Source organism: Micromesistius poutassou (assembly GCF_964030765.1).
Source record: "Micromesistius poutassou genome assembly, chromosome: 9".
Lineage (NCBI taxonomy): Eukaryota > Metazoa > Chordata > Actinopteri > Gadiformes > Gadidae > Micromesistius > Micromesistius poutassou.
The window spans coordinates 7,918,715-7,937,758 of record NC_140279.1 but is presented as its reverse complement, the minus strand read 5'-3'; the positions used below and the strand labels follow the sequence as shown (position 1 = coordinate 7,937,758).

The 19,044-nt window shown below is 45.1% G+C and overlaps 1 protein-coding gene across 6 annotated transcripts in view; it reads left to right on the top strand.

Moving 5' to 3' along the window:
* usp24 (ubiquitin specific peptidase 24) overlaps window positions 1–19,044 on the top strand; it is a 45,289-nt gene that overhangs the window by 13,610 nt on the left and 12,635 nt on the right. For 2 of the 6 annotated variants that reach the window (XM_084473264.1, XM_084473262.1), the window contains exons 16-50: window positions 2,230–2,322; window positions 2,922–3,029; window positions 4,072–4,221; window positions 4,719–4,850; window positions 5,813–5,924; window positions 6,109–6,185; window positions 6,511–6,651; window positions 6,746–6,799; window positions 6,889–7,004; window positions 7,251–7,317; window positions 7,439–7,549; window positions 7,646–7,744; window positions 7,951–8,124; window positions 8,394–8,479; window positions 9,025–9,133; window positions 9,525–9,680; window positions 10,119–10,216; window positions 10,457–10,552; window positions 10,691–10,913; window positions 11,573–11,735; window positions 11,932–12,093; window positions 12,487–12,557; window positions 13,044–13,204; window positions 13,573–13,634; window positions 13,880–14,071; window positions 14,175–14,289; window positions 14,420–14,564; window positions 14,895–15,014; window positions 15,103–15,228; window positions 15,462–15,560; window positions 15,681–15,763; window positions 15,997–16,138; window positions 16,668–16,787; window positions 17,034–17,248; window positions 18,833–18,957. In XM_084473264.1, the coding sequence (XP_084329390.1) occupies window positions 2,230–2,322; window positions 2,922–3,029; window positions 4,072–4,221; window positions 4,719–4,850; window positions 5,813–5,924; window positions 6,109–6,185; window positions 6,511–6,651; window positions 6,746–6,799; window positions 6,889–7,004; window positions 7,251–7,317; window positions 7,439–7,549; window positions 7,646–7,744; window positions 7,951–8,124; window positions 8,394–8,479; window positions 9,025–9,133; window positions 9,525–9,680; window positions 10,119–10,216; window positions 10,457–10,552; window positions 10,691–10,913; window positions 11,573–11,735; window positions 11,932–12,093; window positions 12,487–12,557; window positions 13,044–13,204; window positions 13,573–13,634; window positions 13,880–14,071; window positions 14,175–14,289; window positions 14,420–14,564; window positions 14,895–15,014; window positions 15,103–15,228; window positions 15,462–15,560; window positions 15,681–15,763; window positions 15,997–16,138; window positions 16,668–16,787; window positions 17,034–17,248; window positions 18,833–18,957 (4,303 nt within the window). Of the gene's footprint in view, window positions 1–2,229; window positions 2,323–2,921; window positions 3,030–4,071; window positions 4,222–4,718; window positions 4,851–5,812; window positions 5,925–6,108; window positions 6,186–6,510; window positions 6,652–6,745; window positions 6,800–6,888; window positions 7,026–7,250; window positions 7,318–7,438; window positions 7,550–7,645; window positions 7,745–7,950; window positions 8,125–8,393; window positions 8,480–9,024; window positions 9,134–9,524; window positions 9,681–10,118; window positions 10,217–10,456; window positions 10,553–10,690; window positions 10,914–11,572; window positions 11,736–11,931; window positions 12,094–12,486; window positions 12,558–13,043; window positions 13,205–13,572; window positions 13,635–13,879; window positions 14,072–14,174; window positions 14,290–14,419; window positions 14,565–14,894; window positions 15,015–15,102; window positions 15,229–15,461; window positions 15,561–15,680; window positions 15,764–15,996; window positions 16,139–16,667; window positions 16,788–17,033; window positions 17,249–18,832; window positions 18,958–19,044 lie in introns of all 6 variants that reach the window. The other 4 variants (XM_084473263.1, XM_084473261.1, XM_084473266.1 and 1 more) reach the window with 2 other exon arrangements.

The following is a 19,044-nucleotide window of genomic DNA, read 5'->3' as shown; positions in this document are numbered from 1 at the left end:
GTTCCGTCTTGTTCGAATCTCATGGATTTGTATTTACGATCGGAGAGCAACAAATGGGCTGAGATTCTCTTTATGTGTGTGGTGTACATCCGACTCAAAAATCGCATAAGATTAAAAAATCTTGTAGTGTGGGGCAGCCTTCAGTGCGTTGTCCATTTAGGGAACCTGACAAACTGTAGCCCACTGTTCTTATGGTTTCCTCGTCGATCGTGTAAGGCATTGGAGCAGTTTTTAACGCAGCAGTTATTTCCAGGCATTGTTAAAACAGTACAGAATTGCAACAACCTCCTCTGCTAGCAGCTACCGTGTCAACAATAACGCAAAGCTCAGCTGCACTCGGAGGGGCGTACCTTCCAACATGGCGGGAACGGGGGGGGCTCTGTGCCGTGACGACAACTCCTCATTCTGGGGCGTGGGCGGGGCTCGTTTCCTTGTGGGTGGGGAGCACGCATTTGAAATATCGCGGAATATCGCGAGAACACTACGTGTCATCGTGGGAAGCCAATATCGTCAACGTGATAAAAATGTGGTATATTGTGCAGCCCTAGACTTAACCCGGTTTAGCTTGGTCACCATAGTTATTAAAAGCTCATGATTAATAACTTGTAGATCATAAGAAGGGATGCTTTAAACCGCCAACTCTTTCAAGAACCAAGTCGAACCAAAGTGCTTTAATAAATTGCTATCCTAATTTGGGACTTTTATTCAAAAATATATATAATAAGCTTCAACCCCAAAATCACATTTGTTGAGGTCTGATTTTGAAGTGGGCCCGGGATGGACAGACCATTCAGTCACAGTCAAGCCCCTCGCCCTCCTCTAGTCCTGGCCAAGTATGGTTGTGCTTTGTCAAGCTGCACGAGCAATTTACGCTGATTTATTTATTTGCTGACCCATGGTATTAACATAAGGGAGGAAGAGTGTACCATGTTGAACTCATTCAAGCCTGCTATCGTAGCACGGCACCTCCTCTATGTTGGGAGATAGCAGTGAAGCTAGCTAACTTGGTACTAAACGAACCATAGTCATACCGATAATATAATTCAATGAGTCATGCTGACCAAACGCAAACAAATAACTTGGGATGTTAACGACTCATTATATTGTGAGTCGACGTGTTGGGAGTTATGAGTCGACAAATCAATCAATTTTTTTTTTTATTCCGGCCCCGTGGCTGCAGAAGTTGCAGAGCTCAAAGGATCTGCGCTTTCCTTTAAGACAGCGGCCCGCCCGTCATATTTCAAAGGTTGCACTCAGGAGCACACCAATAATGCATTATTATTTTTTTTATGAAGTTGATAGAAATTATGATAAATAAAATATCACAGAGCATAGAGCCCCATTGTGAACGTTTACAATGTCTCATGTCAATTTACAATAGGCAAAATGTGTCGGCGTTGGCTGACTACTTTTTTTTTATTAGGATATTTATGCTGCACTTCCTTTTTGCAACAGAATTAGTTTAGGATATAAAACCATTTGATTTAACATACACACACTAAAACAGATATTTTGTTTTTAGATAAATATTTGGAAACGAAAATTCATGTTTTTCGCAGTGTGCCTCTCAAGAATAGATTGTTGAGTCGACACATTAATATCCCTACAAATAACATATATTTTCCTTAGCATAACATCAGGTTATAGGTTATAGCGGAAGTTGTGACTCTTCTCTTCTGAAGGCACACATGCAGCTTTCTCTTTATAAAAACACCTGAAAATAATGAACCAAACCAGCGATTATCAAGTCCCATATTTTATGTATTTGTAGAACGCTCAAAACATTTACTTATTTATAATATCAGGTAGGATTGAAATAGAAAATGTATTTTGAATTTGCACATTGACTTATATGAAAGTGAAACGGAAAACGTGGGAACCAAAACCGAAAAATGTCAAACGATGCCCATCCCTAATTTGAAGTGTCTCTCCAGCTGAACACATCAATGTTTATAACCTCCACTTCAAGGCATTTTAATTTGTGACCTCTAGTTGTGTGGTGGTTTGTTGGAATGTAACCCCGACTAATTAAACACATGCTTTAATATTCATTCACAGAAACACAGTAGTAGAAACTTCTGTCTGCACTGCTATTCCCTTCCTTCCTCCCTCCCTCCCTCTTGAACACATATTCATTCTCCCTTGTTTGCATCCCGTGTTAACTGAATGTTCATAGGGCCAGACCTGATGTTCTCATGCCCCCAGCTCAAACAAGGTTTACTTTCCTAGCTTCAGATTCAGGAGGAGAGTAAAGGCAGCGAGTCGCAAAGTTCATTTCTTACTGGTTCTTGGGGCAAGCGGAAAGCTAACACATCAGCCAAAGTAAGAAAAGCCCCCCTTTTAATAATAATTATACACAACTGAGCTGCCTTCAAACAATCCAATCAGCTCTTCCATTTTCACCGCTTCACCATAGCCAACCAATCGTGGAGAAATGCCTGATCACAAACGGGATCTCTTTGGTCACAGGGTGATTGTATTTATTCATTTGTTTTTCACCTGTGGGCTTGGGTGCGTGTGCAGGTGTGGGTGGGTGTGTGTGTGCGTGTGTGTGATTTAATCTCAAGCTCTTTAAACTAATCGGGTCACTGGCTTTCGACTGCACCGGGTGGTTGATCTTGGTTGAGGGTGTTCAATAATTTAGCTGCCGCTGAGTTCCATGGGAAGGTCTACGGAGGCCGATCAGGACTGTAGATGTCCAGGGTTTGGCAAAGGTTCATTTTGAAATAGAAACATAAACATGGCAACGGAAGACTAAATCAGAACTTCACTGTGTTGTGACAACTTAAAGACTTTTGCCAAACCCTTCCCATTTCTGTCTGATTGTGCCATTCTCCATGTGTGTGTGCTTCCTAACTTATTCTGTACAAAGGCAGCCACAGGCTTTAGTCCATGTGTTGACATGAGTGTGCGTTTGTCAGGCTTCTCAACAGAGCAGTCCTCAGGCGGTTTGGGTTGTCCCTGCTCTTCGGCAGCTCCACGAGATTACACGCTCCTTCATCAAGCAGACCTATCAGAAGCAGGACAAGGTAACACACCCCCCCCCTTGCTCTATGTGGCTGTGTTTGATTTGGCTTACGTATTCCACCATGCAGTATTCCTTGCATAGTGTATCGCATTGTGTTCAACCTGTGTTACGAGTACCAATGGGGCTTCTGCAGGTGGTACCTGGGATTTTGTTCTTGATATAGACACATTTTAAATATTTGTGAAAGAAATGTTAAAGAAAAAACTCTATAGATGAGTGTGGCCGAGATGTGTTAAATGAACTGCGTATAGAAAACGCCGCAGCACAACTGCCAATGCTGCAACACTAGTGCCAACACCACAACACAAATGCAGAAACCACAACCTTATGGAAGTGAGCGTCAAGGGATGTTGACTATGATAAGAGACAATTATTATTGTGATAAGAGCTATTAAGATAAGAACTATTATTATAAACCCATACATTATAGAATGTGGAAAGGAATACAATAATTAATCTATGAAACATTATTTTCACTTATGCCGTGCTTATTGACATCATATAGAGACAAGAATTTGATGTTTCTGCCACACAAACTGAAGAATGTCGAAAAAAATGGGCTTACATTGTAAGCTGGAATACTACTTCTCAAACTGGCAGGAACTTTCCTCTTCCAGATGTGTAGGCAATGACAGTCCGACGGCAATAATAGTCAGCCCGTTCGATGGTCTCTGTCCTTTGATGCTCACTAATTTATAACTTGCTTGTGATTCGTCTTGGCCACCGTAATAATGGCTTGTGAATAATTAAAAAACATGGTGGCTTTGTGCACCTCATCAAATGCTTTCCATTGTAATGTTTTCCCTTGATCTGTGTTTGCTTGTACACACTGGGAGCTTGAGCAGCGTTAGTGACTTCTTCTGTCCGCTGTTTCCCACTGGCTTTCTTGTTTGTACTTGATGGTCATATAAGGTCGCGACCCACTGCTATAAAGTTCATTATTCAGGTAATAAGTAAGACAATAATAATGTGCTGGAAATCCATCGGCATGATGTGTATTGATTGCATTAATAAGTGCTTCTCATCGTCCCCCTCCTTCACAGAGCATCATCCAGGACCTGAAGAAGAACTTTGAGATCGTCAAGCTGATCACAGGCTCCCTGGTGTGCTGCCACCGGCTGGCCGTCACTGCCGCCGGGAACAACGGCCTATCCAGCAGCACCCTGGTGGACGGACGCTACACCTATCAGGAGGTCCGTCTGCAACGCACACACACACACACACACACACACACACACACACACACACACACACACACACACACACACACACACACACACACACACACACACACACACACACACACACACACACACACACACACACACACACCATTAGAACACAGGATTGATGGTTGCTAGAAATGGGCCTCTGCACACCTATAGATATTCCATTAAAATCAGTCGTTGCCAGCTAGAACAGTAATTTACCACATTAACAATGTCTAGACTGTATTTCCTCACGTTCGTAAAGGTCATTGACCTGCAACAGGAGTGTCTACGGTCTCTGAGTAGCGACATGGACCTTCGCATGCACGATGGGGAAGTGTGATTTGGGCATGAATCAACAATTCTCTGCGATTCATTACAAACATGAACAAGCTTTTAAAAGGAAACGCACAGCTATATGAATGGGGTAATGATAAAGTCTGTTGATAGAGTGTGTGTGATTATCTTCTTCTGTGTTTTAGTACCTGGACGGCCACTTGCGTTTCCTGGCCTTCTTCCTTCAGGAGGCCAGCCTCTACCTGGTGTGGAACCGGGCCAAGGAGATCTGGGAGTGCCTGGTGTCCGGCCCTGATGTCTGTGAGCAGGACAGAGAGGTATACATGCTATGGGCGGGCATCAAACAGTCTTAACATTGTTCTACCTTTTTAAAAGGGGTTGTATGTTCGATTTGAGAGTTGTAAATAGAGACAGAACAGAAAAGTTTGAGGTTCTGAAACTAAACAACCCAAAAAAACGTCCCATCCCTCTGTGCTCCCTCCCTGCATACTCTTCTCTGTCAATGAGAAGTGTTGCATTGATGCACCTGTTACTGACCAAGATTGATTCCCCGATATGAGCCAGGAGTGGTCTCAAATCTATATTGGTTTGCACAGTCAACCGGAGCGGATATTTCCCAGGGCATTTCACTGACTAATATGTGGTAGATGGATAGATATGGCATTTCTAACATATTACACTCATATAATATATTTTTAATCTTGAGTAATCTTTATTTTTTATTAAATGGATCGCTGGTAGTTTCCCTTGTCTTTATTACCCAGAGTTCAGCTTGGTTACATACAATTATTAAGGCCACAACAAGGCTTACATTACATGTCAATTTGTATAATATCTGGGGGACATACAGACTGTCAATTATGTTGTGAGGGTTGCTAGGAAGGAAACTTGGAATTTGTCCAGACTGAACAGAAGCGGAATGTATCCATTACATGTACATGAGTCATCACTGGGCTATGCATGCTGAACAACAACCCCCCCCCCCCCACACACACACACACACACACACACACACACACACACACACACACACACACACACACACACACACACACACACACACACACACACACACACACACACACACACACACACACACACACACACAGCTTATGTAGTGCTCAGCCTCTCTTTGAACAAGGTCATTCTCTCCAAGCCCCCCCCAAATACATTCTAGGCTGGAATGTATTTGGTGCTTGAACTGCAGTTTCAAGGTAATTGTTTACAATATGTCATGCATTTTAGTGATATGTATGTATGTATATAAATGACTCCACAGATGTGTTTTGAGTGGTTCACCAAAGGCCAGCATGACCTGGAGAGTGATGTCCAGCAGCAGCTCTTTAAGGAGAAGATCCTCAAACTTGAGCCCTATGAGATCACCATGAACGGTGAGGTCCACCCTGTAGACGCACACCCCACTGGGCTATGTCGTTGAATAACGCACAAATACTAATTGAGTGTACATTGCATTTCAGCATTTCCACATTGTATGTGTAAAAAGACACAGCGACAGACATAGTTGAGCATGTCTTTCTAGCTAATTGTTTATTATTGCGTCCCTTGTTTTTCTAGGATTCAATCTCTTCAAAACCTTCTTTGAGAACGTCAACCTGTGTGACCATCGCCTGAAGCGCCAGGGAACGCAACTGGTCAGTTGTGTTTTAACATTCATTTTACTGCTTAATTTCGTTTTTCTTTTTGGGGGGGGTTTTCAAAGACTTAACAGAATACTTTTGAATAAATTATCTGAAACGAATAATGATTCTGTAGCTGACACATATTTCTTAACTAAAACATTGCTTGGAAGCTTTCTATATTTTTATTACAATGCATTGCATATAATATTTTTTAATAAATGGTTAAGTCTGTAATTTCTATTAATGGAGTTGTATAACATTAATGTTGCACCACAATATGATGAATGCTGACTCTGGCTACTCAATGACAATGCTCGTGGTCATTATGTGAATCCAGTGTGTGGAGCGACTGGATCTGGTCGGGATGGATTTTATCTGGCGAATCGCCATGGAGACTCCAGATGAAGAGATCGCCAATGAGGCTATCCAGCTCATAATTACATACAGCTACACCAACCTTAACCCCAAAATGAAGAAGGTCAGTGTTATTCATCTGTGGCAATGGGGGGGGATTTGAATCGTGGACTTGCGTGGATTTGACAAAATGTATTTTCTCATTTTTTGTTCCGTAGGATTCTGTGTCTTTGCACAAGAAGTTCATTGCTGATTGTTACAAACGGCTCGAGGTAGGTCATTGTACCCAAGCTCATTGAGGTCGGCCTGATAGAATTTCAATACAAACACTGATATTTTCTAATGATTCTGTTTCTCTCAGGCGGCAAGCTCTGCTCTTGGCGGGCCAACCTTGACACATGCTGTTACCAGGGCAACAAAGATGCTCACAGCCACCGCTATGCCGACGGTGGCCACCTCTGTGCAGTCTCCATCCAGGTACACGGCAGGAGGGTCTGGGTAGGAACCTAAGATATTAAAAGCTCTATATTCACTGTGTCAGGAATATGTATCAAATATGGACAGGGCTCACCATGCTCAGTGAGAAAGCTTATTCCCTGCTGATGATGACTCCTTTTTTGCAGAAGAATTGTATTAAAACATTGAAGTACACTGTGTTTGTGTGACTGAATCATTGCATCCTTGATCTACTGTATCTTATATCGTCGTTGTACTCCTGTGCAGGTCCACAAAGCTTGTGATCATTGAGAGACTGCTTCTTCTGGCGGAGCGATACGTCCTAACTATAGAGGTACGCTATAGGTCCATGTTGAAGACCGTCTTGAGTTGGGACTCTTAATTCCTTTGTCTGGTTCTAGCAAACTCTTTGACGAGGTGACGCTTAAGTCCATGGTGCGTTGTTTCCTCCACAGGATCAGTACTCGGTCCCTCGCACTATCCTACCTCACGGCGCTTCATTCAACGGCCACCCGGTGACCCTTCACGTCACCTACGAGTCCACCAAAGACACCTTCACCCTGGAGGTATGGCCCTCACTCACTCACTCACACACACAGCCTCAATGTATGGCAGTGTGCACCGCAGGGAGGGGCTGTCCTTACGCTTTGTGATCCCCGCAGGCCCACAGTAATGAGACCATAGGGAGCGTCAGATGGAAGATCTCTGAGCACCTCAGCTGCCCTGTGGACAACGTCCAGATCTTCGCCAACGACAGCGTGGTAATTATTACGATTCTTCTTGTTGTTATTGCATGCTTTAAAAATAGTTGTACATGTTAAAAATACAATTCAACATTAGGTTACAGAGAAGGACAATAGTGTAAAAGTTAACAAAAACATGACATTATGAACATAAGGAAACTTGCCGCCACAACAAATTGCAAGGTGAAACAACAATACCAACCCCCTCTGCCTCCTCTTTCCAGCTGACGATGAACCGGGACCAGAAGCTGCTCTCCCAGCTGGGCTTCAGCGACGAGCAGAGCCTGACGGTGAAGAGCTCCAGCACCGGGACGCCCTCTGGCAGCTCGGAGTCGTCCACCTCAGCCTCCAGCAGCTCCAGCTCTGCCGTGTTCAACTCTGCCTACGCACTGGAGCAGGTACAAACATGCATACCAACACGCACATAGACACGGGCACACACACACACACACACACACACACACACACACAGATGCAGGCTACCTTCAAGCACAAGGAGCTTCGGTGCAATGTTTCCCCCGGCTTTGTCGTATAACTCTGCCATTCATTGTTATTAAGGCTTTAGTCGCGTGTGACAAACTCACACACATACACTTTGTGAACCATTTGTGGGTATACATGAAAATTGGCTTTGTGTGAGGTTTTTTTTGTGTTTTTCTGTTCAAAGGAGAAATCTCTGCCTGGAGTGGTGATGGCTTTGGTGTGCAACGTGTTTGAGATGCTTTACCAGCTGGCTAATCTGGACGAATCCAGGTGATAGAACCAGCCTGCTAATAAATTCATCTGTTTTTGCCACGAACAAGCTAGGCTGAGGGAGTCATGAATTATAGAATTATTATCCTGGTCTACGACAGCTCAATCTCCGTTCTCTTACTATGTACGAGCTGTGTAGGACTACGTCAGTAGACAGTCTCCAAAACGAGAACTATAAGAACATAAGAGTTTTCAGATTAATAATTCGACAAAACAATACCTGAAACATGTCACGGAAACATATTTCCCTCTATCAGCAGTCACTCTCTTACTCGCCCCTCTACCCATGAAACTGAGACGGTCGTCTCTCCCTCCCTATGGTCCTGCCCTCTCGCTTCCAAATTATGCTCATTTGCTGGTCCGGCGGGAGTTGAGAGCCTGGCAATGAGGTTATGAGTCAGCATAAAAAGTGTGTGTGTGTGTGTGTGTGTGTGTGTGTGTGTGTGTGTGTGTGTGTGTGTGTGTGTGTGTGTGTGTGTGTGTGTGTGTGTGTGTGTGTGTGTGTGTGTGTGTGTGTGTGTGTGTGTGTGTGTGTGTGTGTGTAGGATCACTCTGCGTGTGCGGAAGTTGCTGCTGCTAATACCAACAGACCCCGAGGTGCAGGATGCTTTGGACAACTTTGTTCCCAAAGAGTCCAGCGTCTGGAGTCACCAGGTACTTTCTTCCTGCCGCCATGATTTTAGTTCTCTATCCCATCAGGCTGTATGTCATCCATGTTGCTTTATCTGAGGAGATGGGGAATAACTTAAGCATTCCCTTTTTATATTGGTTGTGAGAGCAGGGCCTCTGGATTGCTAATCAGAGTAAAGCAATGCAGAATAATGATGACGTGGATAACAATAATAACCCTGTCTAAAAACAACGAGGAACAACAAAGGTCGTGCAGCTGCAGAAACTCTGCTGCCTTTTCTTTCTTTTCTTTTTTTAATCACAGCTGGATGTTGTATAACTTAAGTACTTAACTTAAATAAGTTGTATAATGTCTCCCACACTGCCCTCCCTCCCCCATGTCACGTGACCTCCTGTCTTGGTGTGTCTAACGCAGAAGACCCTCTTCACGCTGGGTCAGAGTGCAGGGTCTCGCTCTCCCTCCATGTCCTCCAAGCAGCAGCACCAGCCCAGTGCCGCCTCGATCCTCGAGTCCCTGTTCAGGTCCTCTGCTCCGGGGATGTCCACCTTCAGGGTGCTCTACAACCTGGAGGTACACACACACACACACACACACACACACACACACACACACACACGCTTAAGAGATGGATGTTTTTAGTTTTGGTGAAAACTTGCACACTCTCCGTGCTGTTTAGTCGTTGCGTTGCTAAGGCTGGACTACTTTTGTTTCAGAGCTGGAATTAGCATAGGTAACTTTTGCAGTACTAAAGAGAGCACACAGTAAGCTTAGCTGGGGGTTTGCCTTTTTCGCGACGGGTAAGGGGGGTCAGAGGGCAATGGTTTAAGAGTGATGTTTTGCTACTGTCAAATGTAACAGTTTGTTTTTTTTATCAATAATTCTTCTTCCCTGCAGCCAAGTCACCTGTCTTTGGAGAAGATAGGACACTGGTTCCTTTCCTACTCCTCCATGTTGTTGTTGTGGTTGAATCCGTCACCTTATTCATTGTCTCCTCTCCCCACATGCTAGGTACTGAGCTCCAAGCTGATGCCCACATCTGACGACGAGATGGCCAAGACCAGCGTCAAGTCCTTCTGTGAGAACTTCCTCAAGGCTGGAGGCCTCAGGTAACCAAACAATCCATAGCAGCAACATATACATATAGTCACACATAACATATAGTCCCTATAAAACATTATTCCATTTGAACCTTGGAGAAAAGCTCTGGAATGCAATACTGTTTGGACTTGAAGGTGATTTTCCACTGTAAATCTGTGTAATGATCGAAGCAGTAATGCATTTGTAGCAGTATTGGTACACGGACGATGAGAACAGCCTGAGTATATGTCCGCCTCTTATCTGTGCAGTCTGGTGGTGAACGTAATGCAGAGGGATTCCATCCCCTCAGAAGTGGACTATGAGACCAGACAAGGAGTCTACTCCATCTGTCTTCAGCTGGCCAGGTATCTTTTTTATTAAATGGTATTGTTTTATATGTTTTAAGTTTTTGACTCGTTCAAAAATAGAACAGAACTTGCAGAGTGCAGCGTTGTGTCCTGATGTTCACATCTGTCCATTAAGCTGACAGTGTCTCTGTACAGGTTCCTCCTGGTGGGCCAGAGCATGCCGGCCTCGTTGGACGACGACAACCTCAGGGACGGCGACGCGCTGTCGTCACGGCCGTTCCGGAACGCGGGGCGGGCCGGCAGGCAGTTGTCTCTCTGCGGGACCCCAGAGAAATCCTCCTATAGGCAGATGTCCCTCTCTGAGCGCTCCTCTATTCGGGTGGAGGAGATCATCCCTGCAGCCCGCGTGGCCATCCAAGTACTACAACACACACACACACACACACACACACACACACACACACACACACACACACACACACACACACACACACACACACACACACACACACACACACACACACACACACACACACACACACACACACTAGGGATGCACCGATTCCACTTTTTGTAGTCGAATCGGTGCTTACATCGGTACTTGCCGATACCGATTACCGATACGAGTACTACTACTAATACCATTACAGTTTAAAGAGCCAGTGAACCCACTGTTTCAGCGGAAATTCAAACACTGAGATCTTAATAAATATAAATATACATAATATATATGTTTTGCAGTTTGGGCTGAGAGTTCTAAGAGAGAGCGAGCTGTATTATCACCATGGATACGGCCCACAGCAACTTTGTGATACTTTTGAGTACCTTTGTTGTGTCAGAGCGAATTAATGAGCAATGTTGTAAATGTGCCATAGGCCCTTGGATGTGGGTATTAAATAAATCCCGGCTCAGACAAAGCTCACACATGCACATACACACACTCACAGTGGAACATCCAGCTTTGTCAAGGCTGCATAGGGATATGCATGCAAAATGGATATGGATATCGAAGAATTTTCTATATGATATGAGTGGTGAAGAATGAAAGGTGTCTAAACGGGTGTGTTTTGATCCTAGACCATGGAGGTGGGCGACTACACCTCCACTGTGGCCTGTTTCATGAGACTGACCTGGGCTGCCGCGGCTGGGCGGCTAGACCTGGTGGGCAGCCCTCAGCCAATCAGAGACAGCCACAGTTCATTGCTCCCTCAAGGCGTTCGCACCAGAGTGAGCAGCACAGGTAAGAGATCCTCATCAAAGTGGAATGTAGTGGTCAGGTGTGGTTTCATTTCTCCCTCATCTGTTTGGAATGTGCTTTCACATGTCATGGCAGAACAAACATCCTGCCGACTTCTACTGCTTATGCAGCCAAGATTATAGTTAATCACACACAGATCCAGGCCATTGACTTTTTTGGGCATTTTTTTAATTTTCAGGAAGTAACTGCAGCTCCAGCAGTGAGGGCGAGGGAACTCCTACCGCATTGCATGCTGGGATATGCGTGAGACAACAGAGCGTCTCCATCAAAGACACCATCATCGCCCGGGAGGCTTTGTCACTTCTGGTGACTTGTCTGCAGCTCCGCTGCCAGCAGCTCTGTAAGACTACACACGCACACATAAACACAAGTTGTTTTTGGGCTATCAGCCATAAAGAATCCCTGTAGTTGATGTGTAGTGTATCTGTTTAAAATATATTCATTGACATTTATTGCCGACACCTAGATATATTACATTCACTGCAAATACGTGTCTGCACAAAGTACAACAAAAGGCACCAAGAAGTTCTAGTTGTTAATTTGCAGCACTGCACAGTTGGAAGAGGCCATTGGTTATTACTTGGACATGCCTTGTTCTGCCACAGACAAGATGGGGCTCTGTGTTGTATCATTCCCTCGTATGTGCTAGCTTGTATAGCCGCAGCGTTGGCTGACCCTGTCCTCCGGGGCCAGCTGATCGCTGAGTGTGTGTGTTCTGTTTCTCCTCTGGCAGCATCTTTTTACAACCTGCCCTCTGTTAACGACTTCATCATCGACATCCTGCTGGGGTCCTCCAGCGGAGAGGTACTGGACCGCTTTGTTCCGTTTCTGAGAGCTAATGTTTTGTATGGACTGGAGCTGGCCGTTGCTAGTGGCCTGAAGACGTTGTGAAGTGTTTTTAAGATATCGGGAATGTCTATTTGCATAGTCTGTGCTTTGCTCGAGACAGCTAAATTCAAGGAATTGACGTAACACAATTTGAATGGGAAATAGAATGGGCACACACTGAATGTCGCCACCAGATCATAATCTATTTAATAATGTCCATATTATGTACACTTTCCCTTTAGCAGTTCAATAGTATAATTGACAGACTACCCTTAGTGTAGTACAAGGGTTTTCCACAGTTGGGCAGGGGGGTACCAGAATTAAACTATTAATAGCGGAAACATTTCCTTGATGGATTGGTTAATTTTACTCAAATTCTAGTTGATCTATTTAGTGATGGTGTAAGTAGCTGAAGTAAATAGGTTACATAGTGCTGGTTTAACGTCTGGTCTCCCCCTCCAGATCCGACGGGTGGCGTGCGACCAGCTGTACACTCTGAGCCAGTCGGACACCTCAGGCCTACAGGAGGTGCAGAAGCCCAACCTGTTCCTGCTGACGGTGGTCCTCAGCGCCCAGCTGCCCCTCTGGAGCCCCACATCCGTCATGAGGGGAGTCAACCAGAGGTACACGGCCTGTAAAAGAGTTACAGGGAGGCCAGACCCACAAGTCAGACTTAAGATTCAGCCTGTAAAGTCTGATGGCAGACAAGCTGAAATCCGGGTGAACAGAACTGCTTGTTAAGCAGAACTTGCTTTCCAGGTTCTGCTACAGCATAGTAGGATTGCTTGATCTAAGATTATAGTTGCCAAGACTTGAGACTGGAAAGCCTATACTGCCTGTTGGACCTATACTGCCTGTTGGGAATGTGTTTGCACTTTTATTATTATGCCTTTCCCAAAAGGATACAGCTGAGCAGATGCATGAAGAATTGCCTTAATCCCAACCTGACCTTCTTCCTAGTCTCTCTTGACAGTGTTTTTTTGTCCTGCAGATTGCTTTCTCAGTGCACTGAATATTTTGAACTGAGGTGTCAGCTTCTGGACGACCTGACCAGTAAGTCTTAACGCACATGCACGCATGCAAAATCCCAGTTGTCGTTTTTTTTTGTGTGTCGATATATGTATGTAATATATGTAAGTGTTTTGAAAGGGCAACGTCTATTTTCATCCACCAGATGTCAGTGTAGGATCATTTATTTTCTAATTGTGTTATCCTTGCGTCCTTTCTATCTCTCCATCCTCACTCTCCATCTCTCCATCTTCTCCCCTCCTCCACCCTGCTCCGTCCCCCTGCCCTAGGCTCTGAGATGGAGGCGTTGAAGTTGAGCGCGGCCAACATGCTGGAGGACGAGATCTCCTGGCTCGACAACTTTGAGCCCAGCTGGGGCTCCGAGATGGAGACCAGCGAGGCCGACAACATCCTGCAGGCAGGACACCTCAGACTCATCAAGACACTTCTCTCGCTCTGTGGCAAGGAGAAAGAACAGCTTGGTGAGCCCGCGCCGACGTACGCCCAACACATCTCTTCCCTGCACCGTCTGCATGTAAGGGACTTGTAAACTAACGAGATGACAACGTTGCCGTCTGCCCACAGGTCCGTCGCTGATTCAGCAGCTGTTGGATGACTTCCTTTTCCGCGCCTCGCGCATCATCATCAACAGCTCTAACCCGGCGCCCGCCCCCACCCCCAGCCATGACTTCCACCCAAAGTACAGCTTCCTTTTTATAGACTTGGATACTGTTTTGCCATTGTTTTTTATTGTTTTTTTCGAGACACCTTAAAAAAATAACATGATTATTAAAAACAAATGTATCTATACTAACCGCGTGTGTGTGCAGGTGCAGCACAGCCAGCAGCAGACTAGCAGCCTACGAGGTGCTGGTGATGTTGGCGGACAGCTCTCTGCCCAACCTGCAGCTCATCACCAAGGAGTTGCTGTCAATGCACCACACGCCGGACCCCTCCCTCAGCAAGGAGTTTGATGTGAGACTCGACAAGGGATTCTCAGGCTTACAAAGGACCTTAACCCATGACATATAGTTTACAAATGACATCAAACAGCTGAGGTTTGAAATATTATAATGCAAGTATGATTGAGTTTATAATTAATACAAATTAGAATGAATAATTAATTTAAAAAATGTGGAATAAAACTGCCAAATATACGGATAACTATATTTTAATCTCATCTCAAACGTTTCCGCTGTACACCAATTCACCATCTTGCAAAGTCTTCTTATAATTTATTTAAACATATGCGCCAACGCCATGTTCTCTTGCAATGTTGTGTGGCTGTGGGCTCCCTCCCTGCAGTACCTGCCCCCGGTCGACAGCCGCTCCGTCTCTGGTTTTGTGGGGCTGAAGAACGGCGGAGCCACCTGCTACATGAACGCTGTGTTCCAGCAGCTCTACATGCAGCCTGGCCTGCCAGAGGTACACACACACACGCATGCATGCTTCCCAATCTTCGTCCAAAGTGTTTTGTCAATGTGCGACGTTCAAACTGTTACTTGGTCCATAGGCGATCTTGTCTATTGAGGACGACACAGAGCAGCCAGAGGAGAGCGTGTTCTGTCAAGTCCAGTCCCTGTTTGGTCACCTGATGGAGAGCAAGTTGCAGTACTACATCCCTGAGAACTTCTGGAAGGTGCGTTGCATCCTTACTCACTCAAATCCTGCAGGCTTTTAGTATAATTGCTTGTTTGATCCAAGGTAATAGTTCTGCCTTTTGTCCTTGTATTAAACCTCATGAAAATGTGTGTCTCAAGCAACAACACACAATTTCGGGGGTTTAATTGTTGCAATGGTTTTAGCTGTGGTCCTCCTGACTCTCAAAGGGATGATCACATTGTGTGGTTTTGTCTCCTTGGTCTGTTGCAGATCTTCAAGATGTGGAACAAGGAGTTGTACGTTCGGGAGCAACAGGATGCGTACGAGTTCTTCACCAGCCTGGTGGACCAGCTGGACGAACATCTCAAGGTGTCCCTCTCACTCATGCACTCACTCTGAACAACCCAAATATCTTGTTGTATTTACCAGTTCTTGTGTTTCAAGGTGTTGTCACTGACACAACCCATTCCTCATAATGTTCCCAAACAGAAAATAGGGCGGGAACAGCTGTTTAAAAACACCTTCCAGGGGATTTTCTCTGACCAAAAGATTTGTAAAGACTGTCCTCACCGGTAAGCCACAACCAGGATCTTGCCTTCCATGTTTTATACACTTACTTCTATGTGAATAATCTCAAATATATCTGACTCGACATACATTTATTTACAGGAAAAACATTGAGATTACCACTTTAATCTTACATTGACATTATTAATTTCATAGTTCATATTAAAATCACACTCGAAAGGACCTTGCTTTCCTTCGTAAATACTATACATTATACATTTATCCTTTGACATTACAGGTACGAGCGAGAAGAGACATTTATGGCCTTGAACCTGGGTGTGACCTCCTGCCAGAGTCTGGAGATCTCACTGGACCAGTTTGTCAGGGGGGAGGTGCTGGAAGGCAGCAACGCCTACTACTGTGAGAAATGCAAGGAGAAGGTGTGTGAGAAGCCTGCTAAATATTTTAGTATACAAAGCTGTAGATAATGTTTGAGAGTTGAAGATGGTGCTCTCTTGTAGAAGAATCGAGAGAGCAGAAGCGAGTCATTTTTAAAGTAAACATCCCAAAAAGAACCTCCCTCCCTCCCTACGTTGCTCCGCCACGAGCGCCTTTAACTTCCCAACTTGAAATGGTGATACTCCAGCGCAAAAAAATAACTTAGGAATATCGTGTTCTAACAGAACATGAACACTTATAATGGCTCTATATGGGGCCAAGAGGATTATTAAGTTTAATTCAAAGGTGAATTCTGGTTTCAAACCTGTAGGCTTCCCAGCAAGTTTGATTATTATTGAAGTATCAAAATATAATTAGCTATACTAGCCACTTGTAAACGTTAATGTGACATGGAAGTTTAAATGCAGGCGGCTCTGCAAAAATCTGCAACGTGTCTGCATCCTGACGCAGCTCTTCACGAATAGAGGTGTGTGTGTGTGTGTGTGTGTGTGTGTGTGTGTGTGATTTCAGAGGACCACAGTGAAGCGGACGTGTATCAAGTCCCTGCCAAGCGTGCTCTGCATCCACCTCATGCGCTTTGGCTTCGACTGGGAAAGCGGACGCTCCATAAAGTATGATGAGCAGATCAAGGTAGGACATGACTGGCACCTGACTGGCACCTGCATTCACAGAGAATCATCACTTAGCGCTACCATCACTGTTCACTAGATACAGCCTCATCACTGTTGAATAGATACAGCCTCATCATGTAGAGCTACCATCGCCTTTCAATAGGAACAGCCTCATCACATCATTCAGAGTAATTCATTAACAAGTTGGATAACAATTAACTCTCGTTAATTGAGAGACCCCGTCTGTCCCCCGTCTGTCCCTCAGTTCCCCTGGGTGCTGAACATGGAGCCCTACACGGTGTCCGGTATGGCGCGCCAGGACTGCAGCGGGGAGGCTGCGGAGGGCCGCGGGGACGGGGCTGCCGGTGGCTCGCCCCGCAAGAAGGTCACCATATCGGAGAACTACGAGCTGGTGGGAGTTGTAGTCCACAGCGGCCAGGCGCACGCCGGACACTACTACTCCTTCATCAAGGACAGACGGTAAGACATGAAGGATAATTGGAAACATCCGCCTCGCCTAAAGACTCAATTTACCATTTCAATGTTTACCATTTGGTTTTTACGATTTCTCAATAGTGTTTTAATGGGAATAATGCATAGGTTGGATCTAGTGTTCCTTATTTTCCAGTCAGCACAACTGTAGTGTATCTAGGGTTGGGCGATGTCCCCTAAATTGGCAGTTGACGATGGACGATGATGTCGTTAGCACTTTTTATTATCTCTTTACATAAATATTTTTTTCTACTTAAAAACTATAATTTGGTTATTTTACTAACCTAACTAATTACTCATCCGGGCTTTTGCACGTAAGGAAACAAAAAAAAAAGTAGCTTTGTAGTGGTTTATCTCAGCCATTGTTGAGAAGGCTTTGACTCCCTGAAGTCCAGACTGGGATTGTCTCCCGCCGGAGCTCCAGCTCTGCTTCGAGTTGTACCGGTCACGGTACAACTCTGTAGTCAACACTGTCCAAGCATCAGTGGTGATGGCAACTTTCTCCGCTAAGGACAGGATCTCACGGAGGGAGGCTGCTGCTAGCTGTACATTTTCTCCAGCCGAACAGTCATAGTTTGGCGACATGGCACTGTATAATCTGGCTTGAGAAATGCGATCAGATCGCCGAACCCCTTCCCCTCGACTACGCTTATGGGCAGCATAATTGTGGCTATTTTTTTGTACAACATTAAATATTATAGGTTAAATGTACAGTGTAAGACATGTAAATAAGACAAGAGGCTAACAATGTCAAGATCAATAATTATTTGTGTACCCTGACCCAGTATTTTCACAGACTAACATGTCACGTCTCTGGCATGGGCTATTTAAAAAAGCATGCATATGCATTAGTCATATTCTCAATTTAATTTACAGAGCAATCCCTGCAAAATTTTTAGGTGAACTATAGAAGAGACTAGGATTAGTGTGTATCTGACAGGGGGGGGGGGGGGCGTGGCATCACGATGGTGGCTCTCGATCGTGATGTTGGTCGTCCATCGGCACAACCCTAAGTATATCAAGACAATTGAAATGTCTCATTAGCCAGTCTTCAGTTGGTTCTGTTCAAATGCCCTGGGCAACACTGAGCAAAGGCCCATTAAAGCTTTAAAGGGCTTTATGGGGCCAAGTTTCCCCTGGCACCCCACTGTACTTTATAGCGCTCTCTCTTTGAGTGTAATGTAGGAGGCTAATAGCTGATAATGATGGAGCCAGTGGACTTAGTACCTTTTTCCACTCAGCTGTGGGCTCATTATACAGTGCTCAAGGGGTGGGGGTTGGCGGAGTGGGGGCCCTGTAAGCTTCTCCAGATTTTGGGCCCCTCAAGGCAGAAACACTCAATGAAGACCATGAATGCCTTGGTACCAGATAATCCATCACTGCCACATTTCAACATCTCTCACTCAGTCTCTCACTCGCTCATTCACTTACTCACTGTTATTCTCAAAGTGTTATCGTGGGCTGTGTCACGGGCCTTGTATACAATGCTTTGTGTATAGATTTGGTGCAGCCAGCCGCCCTCTGCAGAGATGTATTGTGTATAGAGGTTCATTCAACCCCACGCTCTTACAGGGGTGGTGCTCGCGGACGCTGGTACAAGTTCAATGACAACGTGGTGGAGGAGTTTGACATGAACGACGAAACCCTGGAGTACGAGTGCTTCGGAGGGGAGTACCGCCCCAAGGTCTACGACCAGTGTAAGCCACGCTCGCACAAACACGCCCAAATCAATCTAGCCAGGTCCTCTCCATAGGTTAACCGTAACATTTAGCGTAGCTCTATAG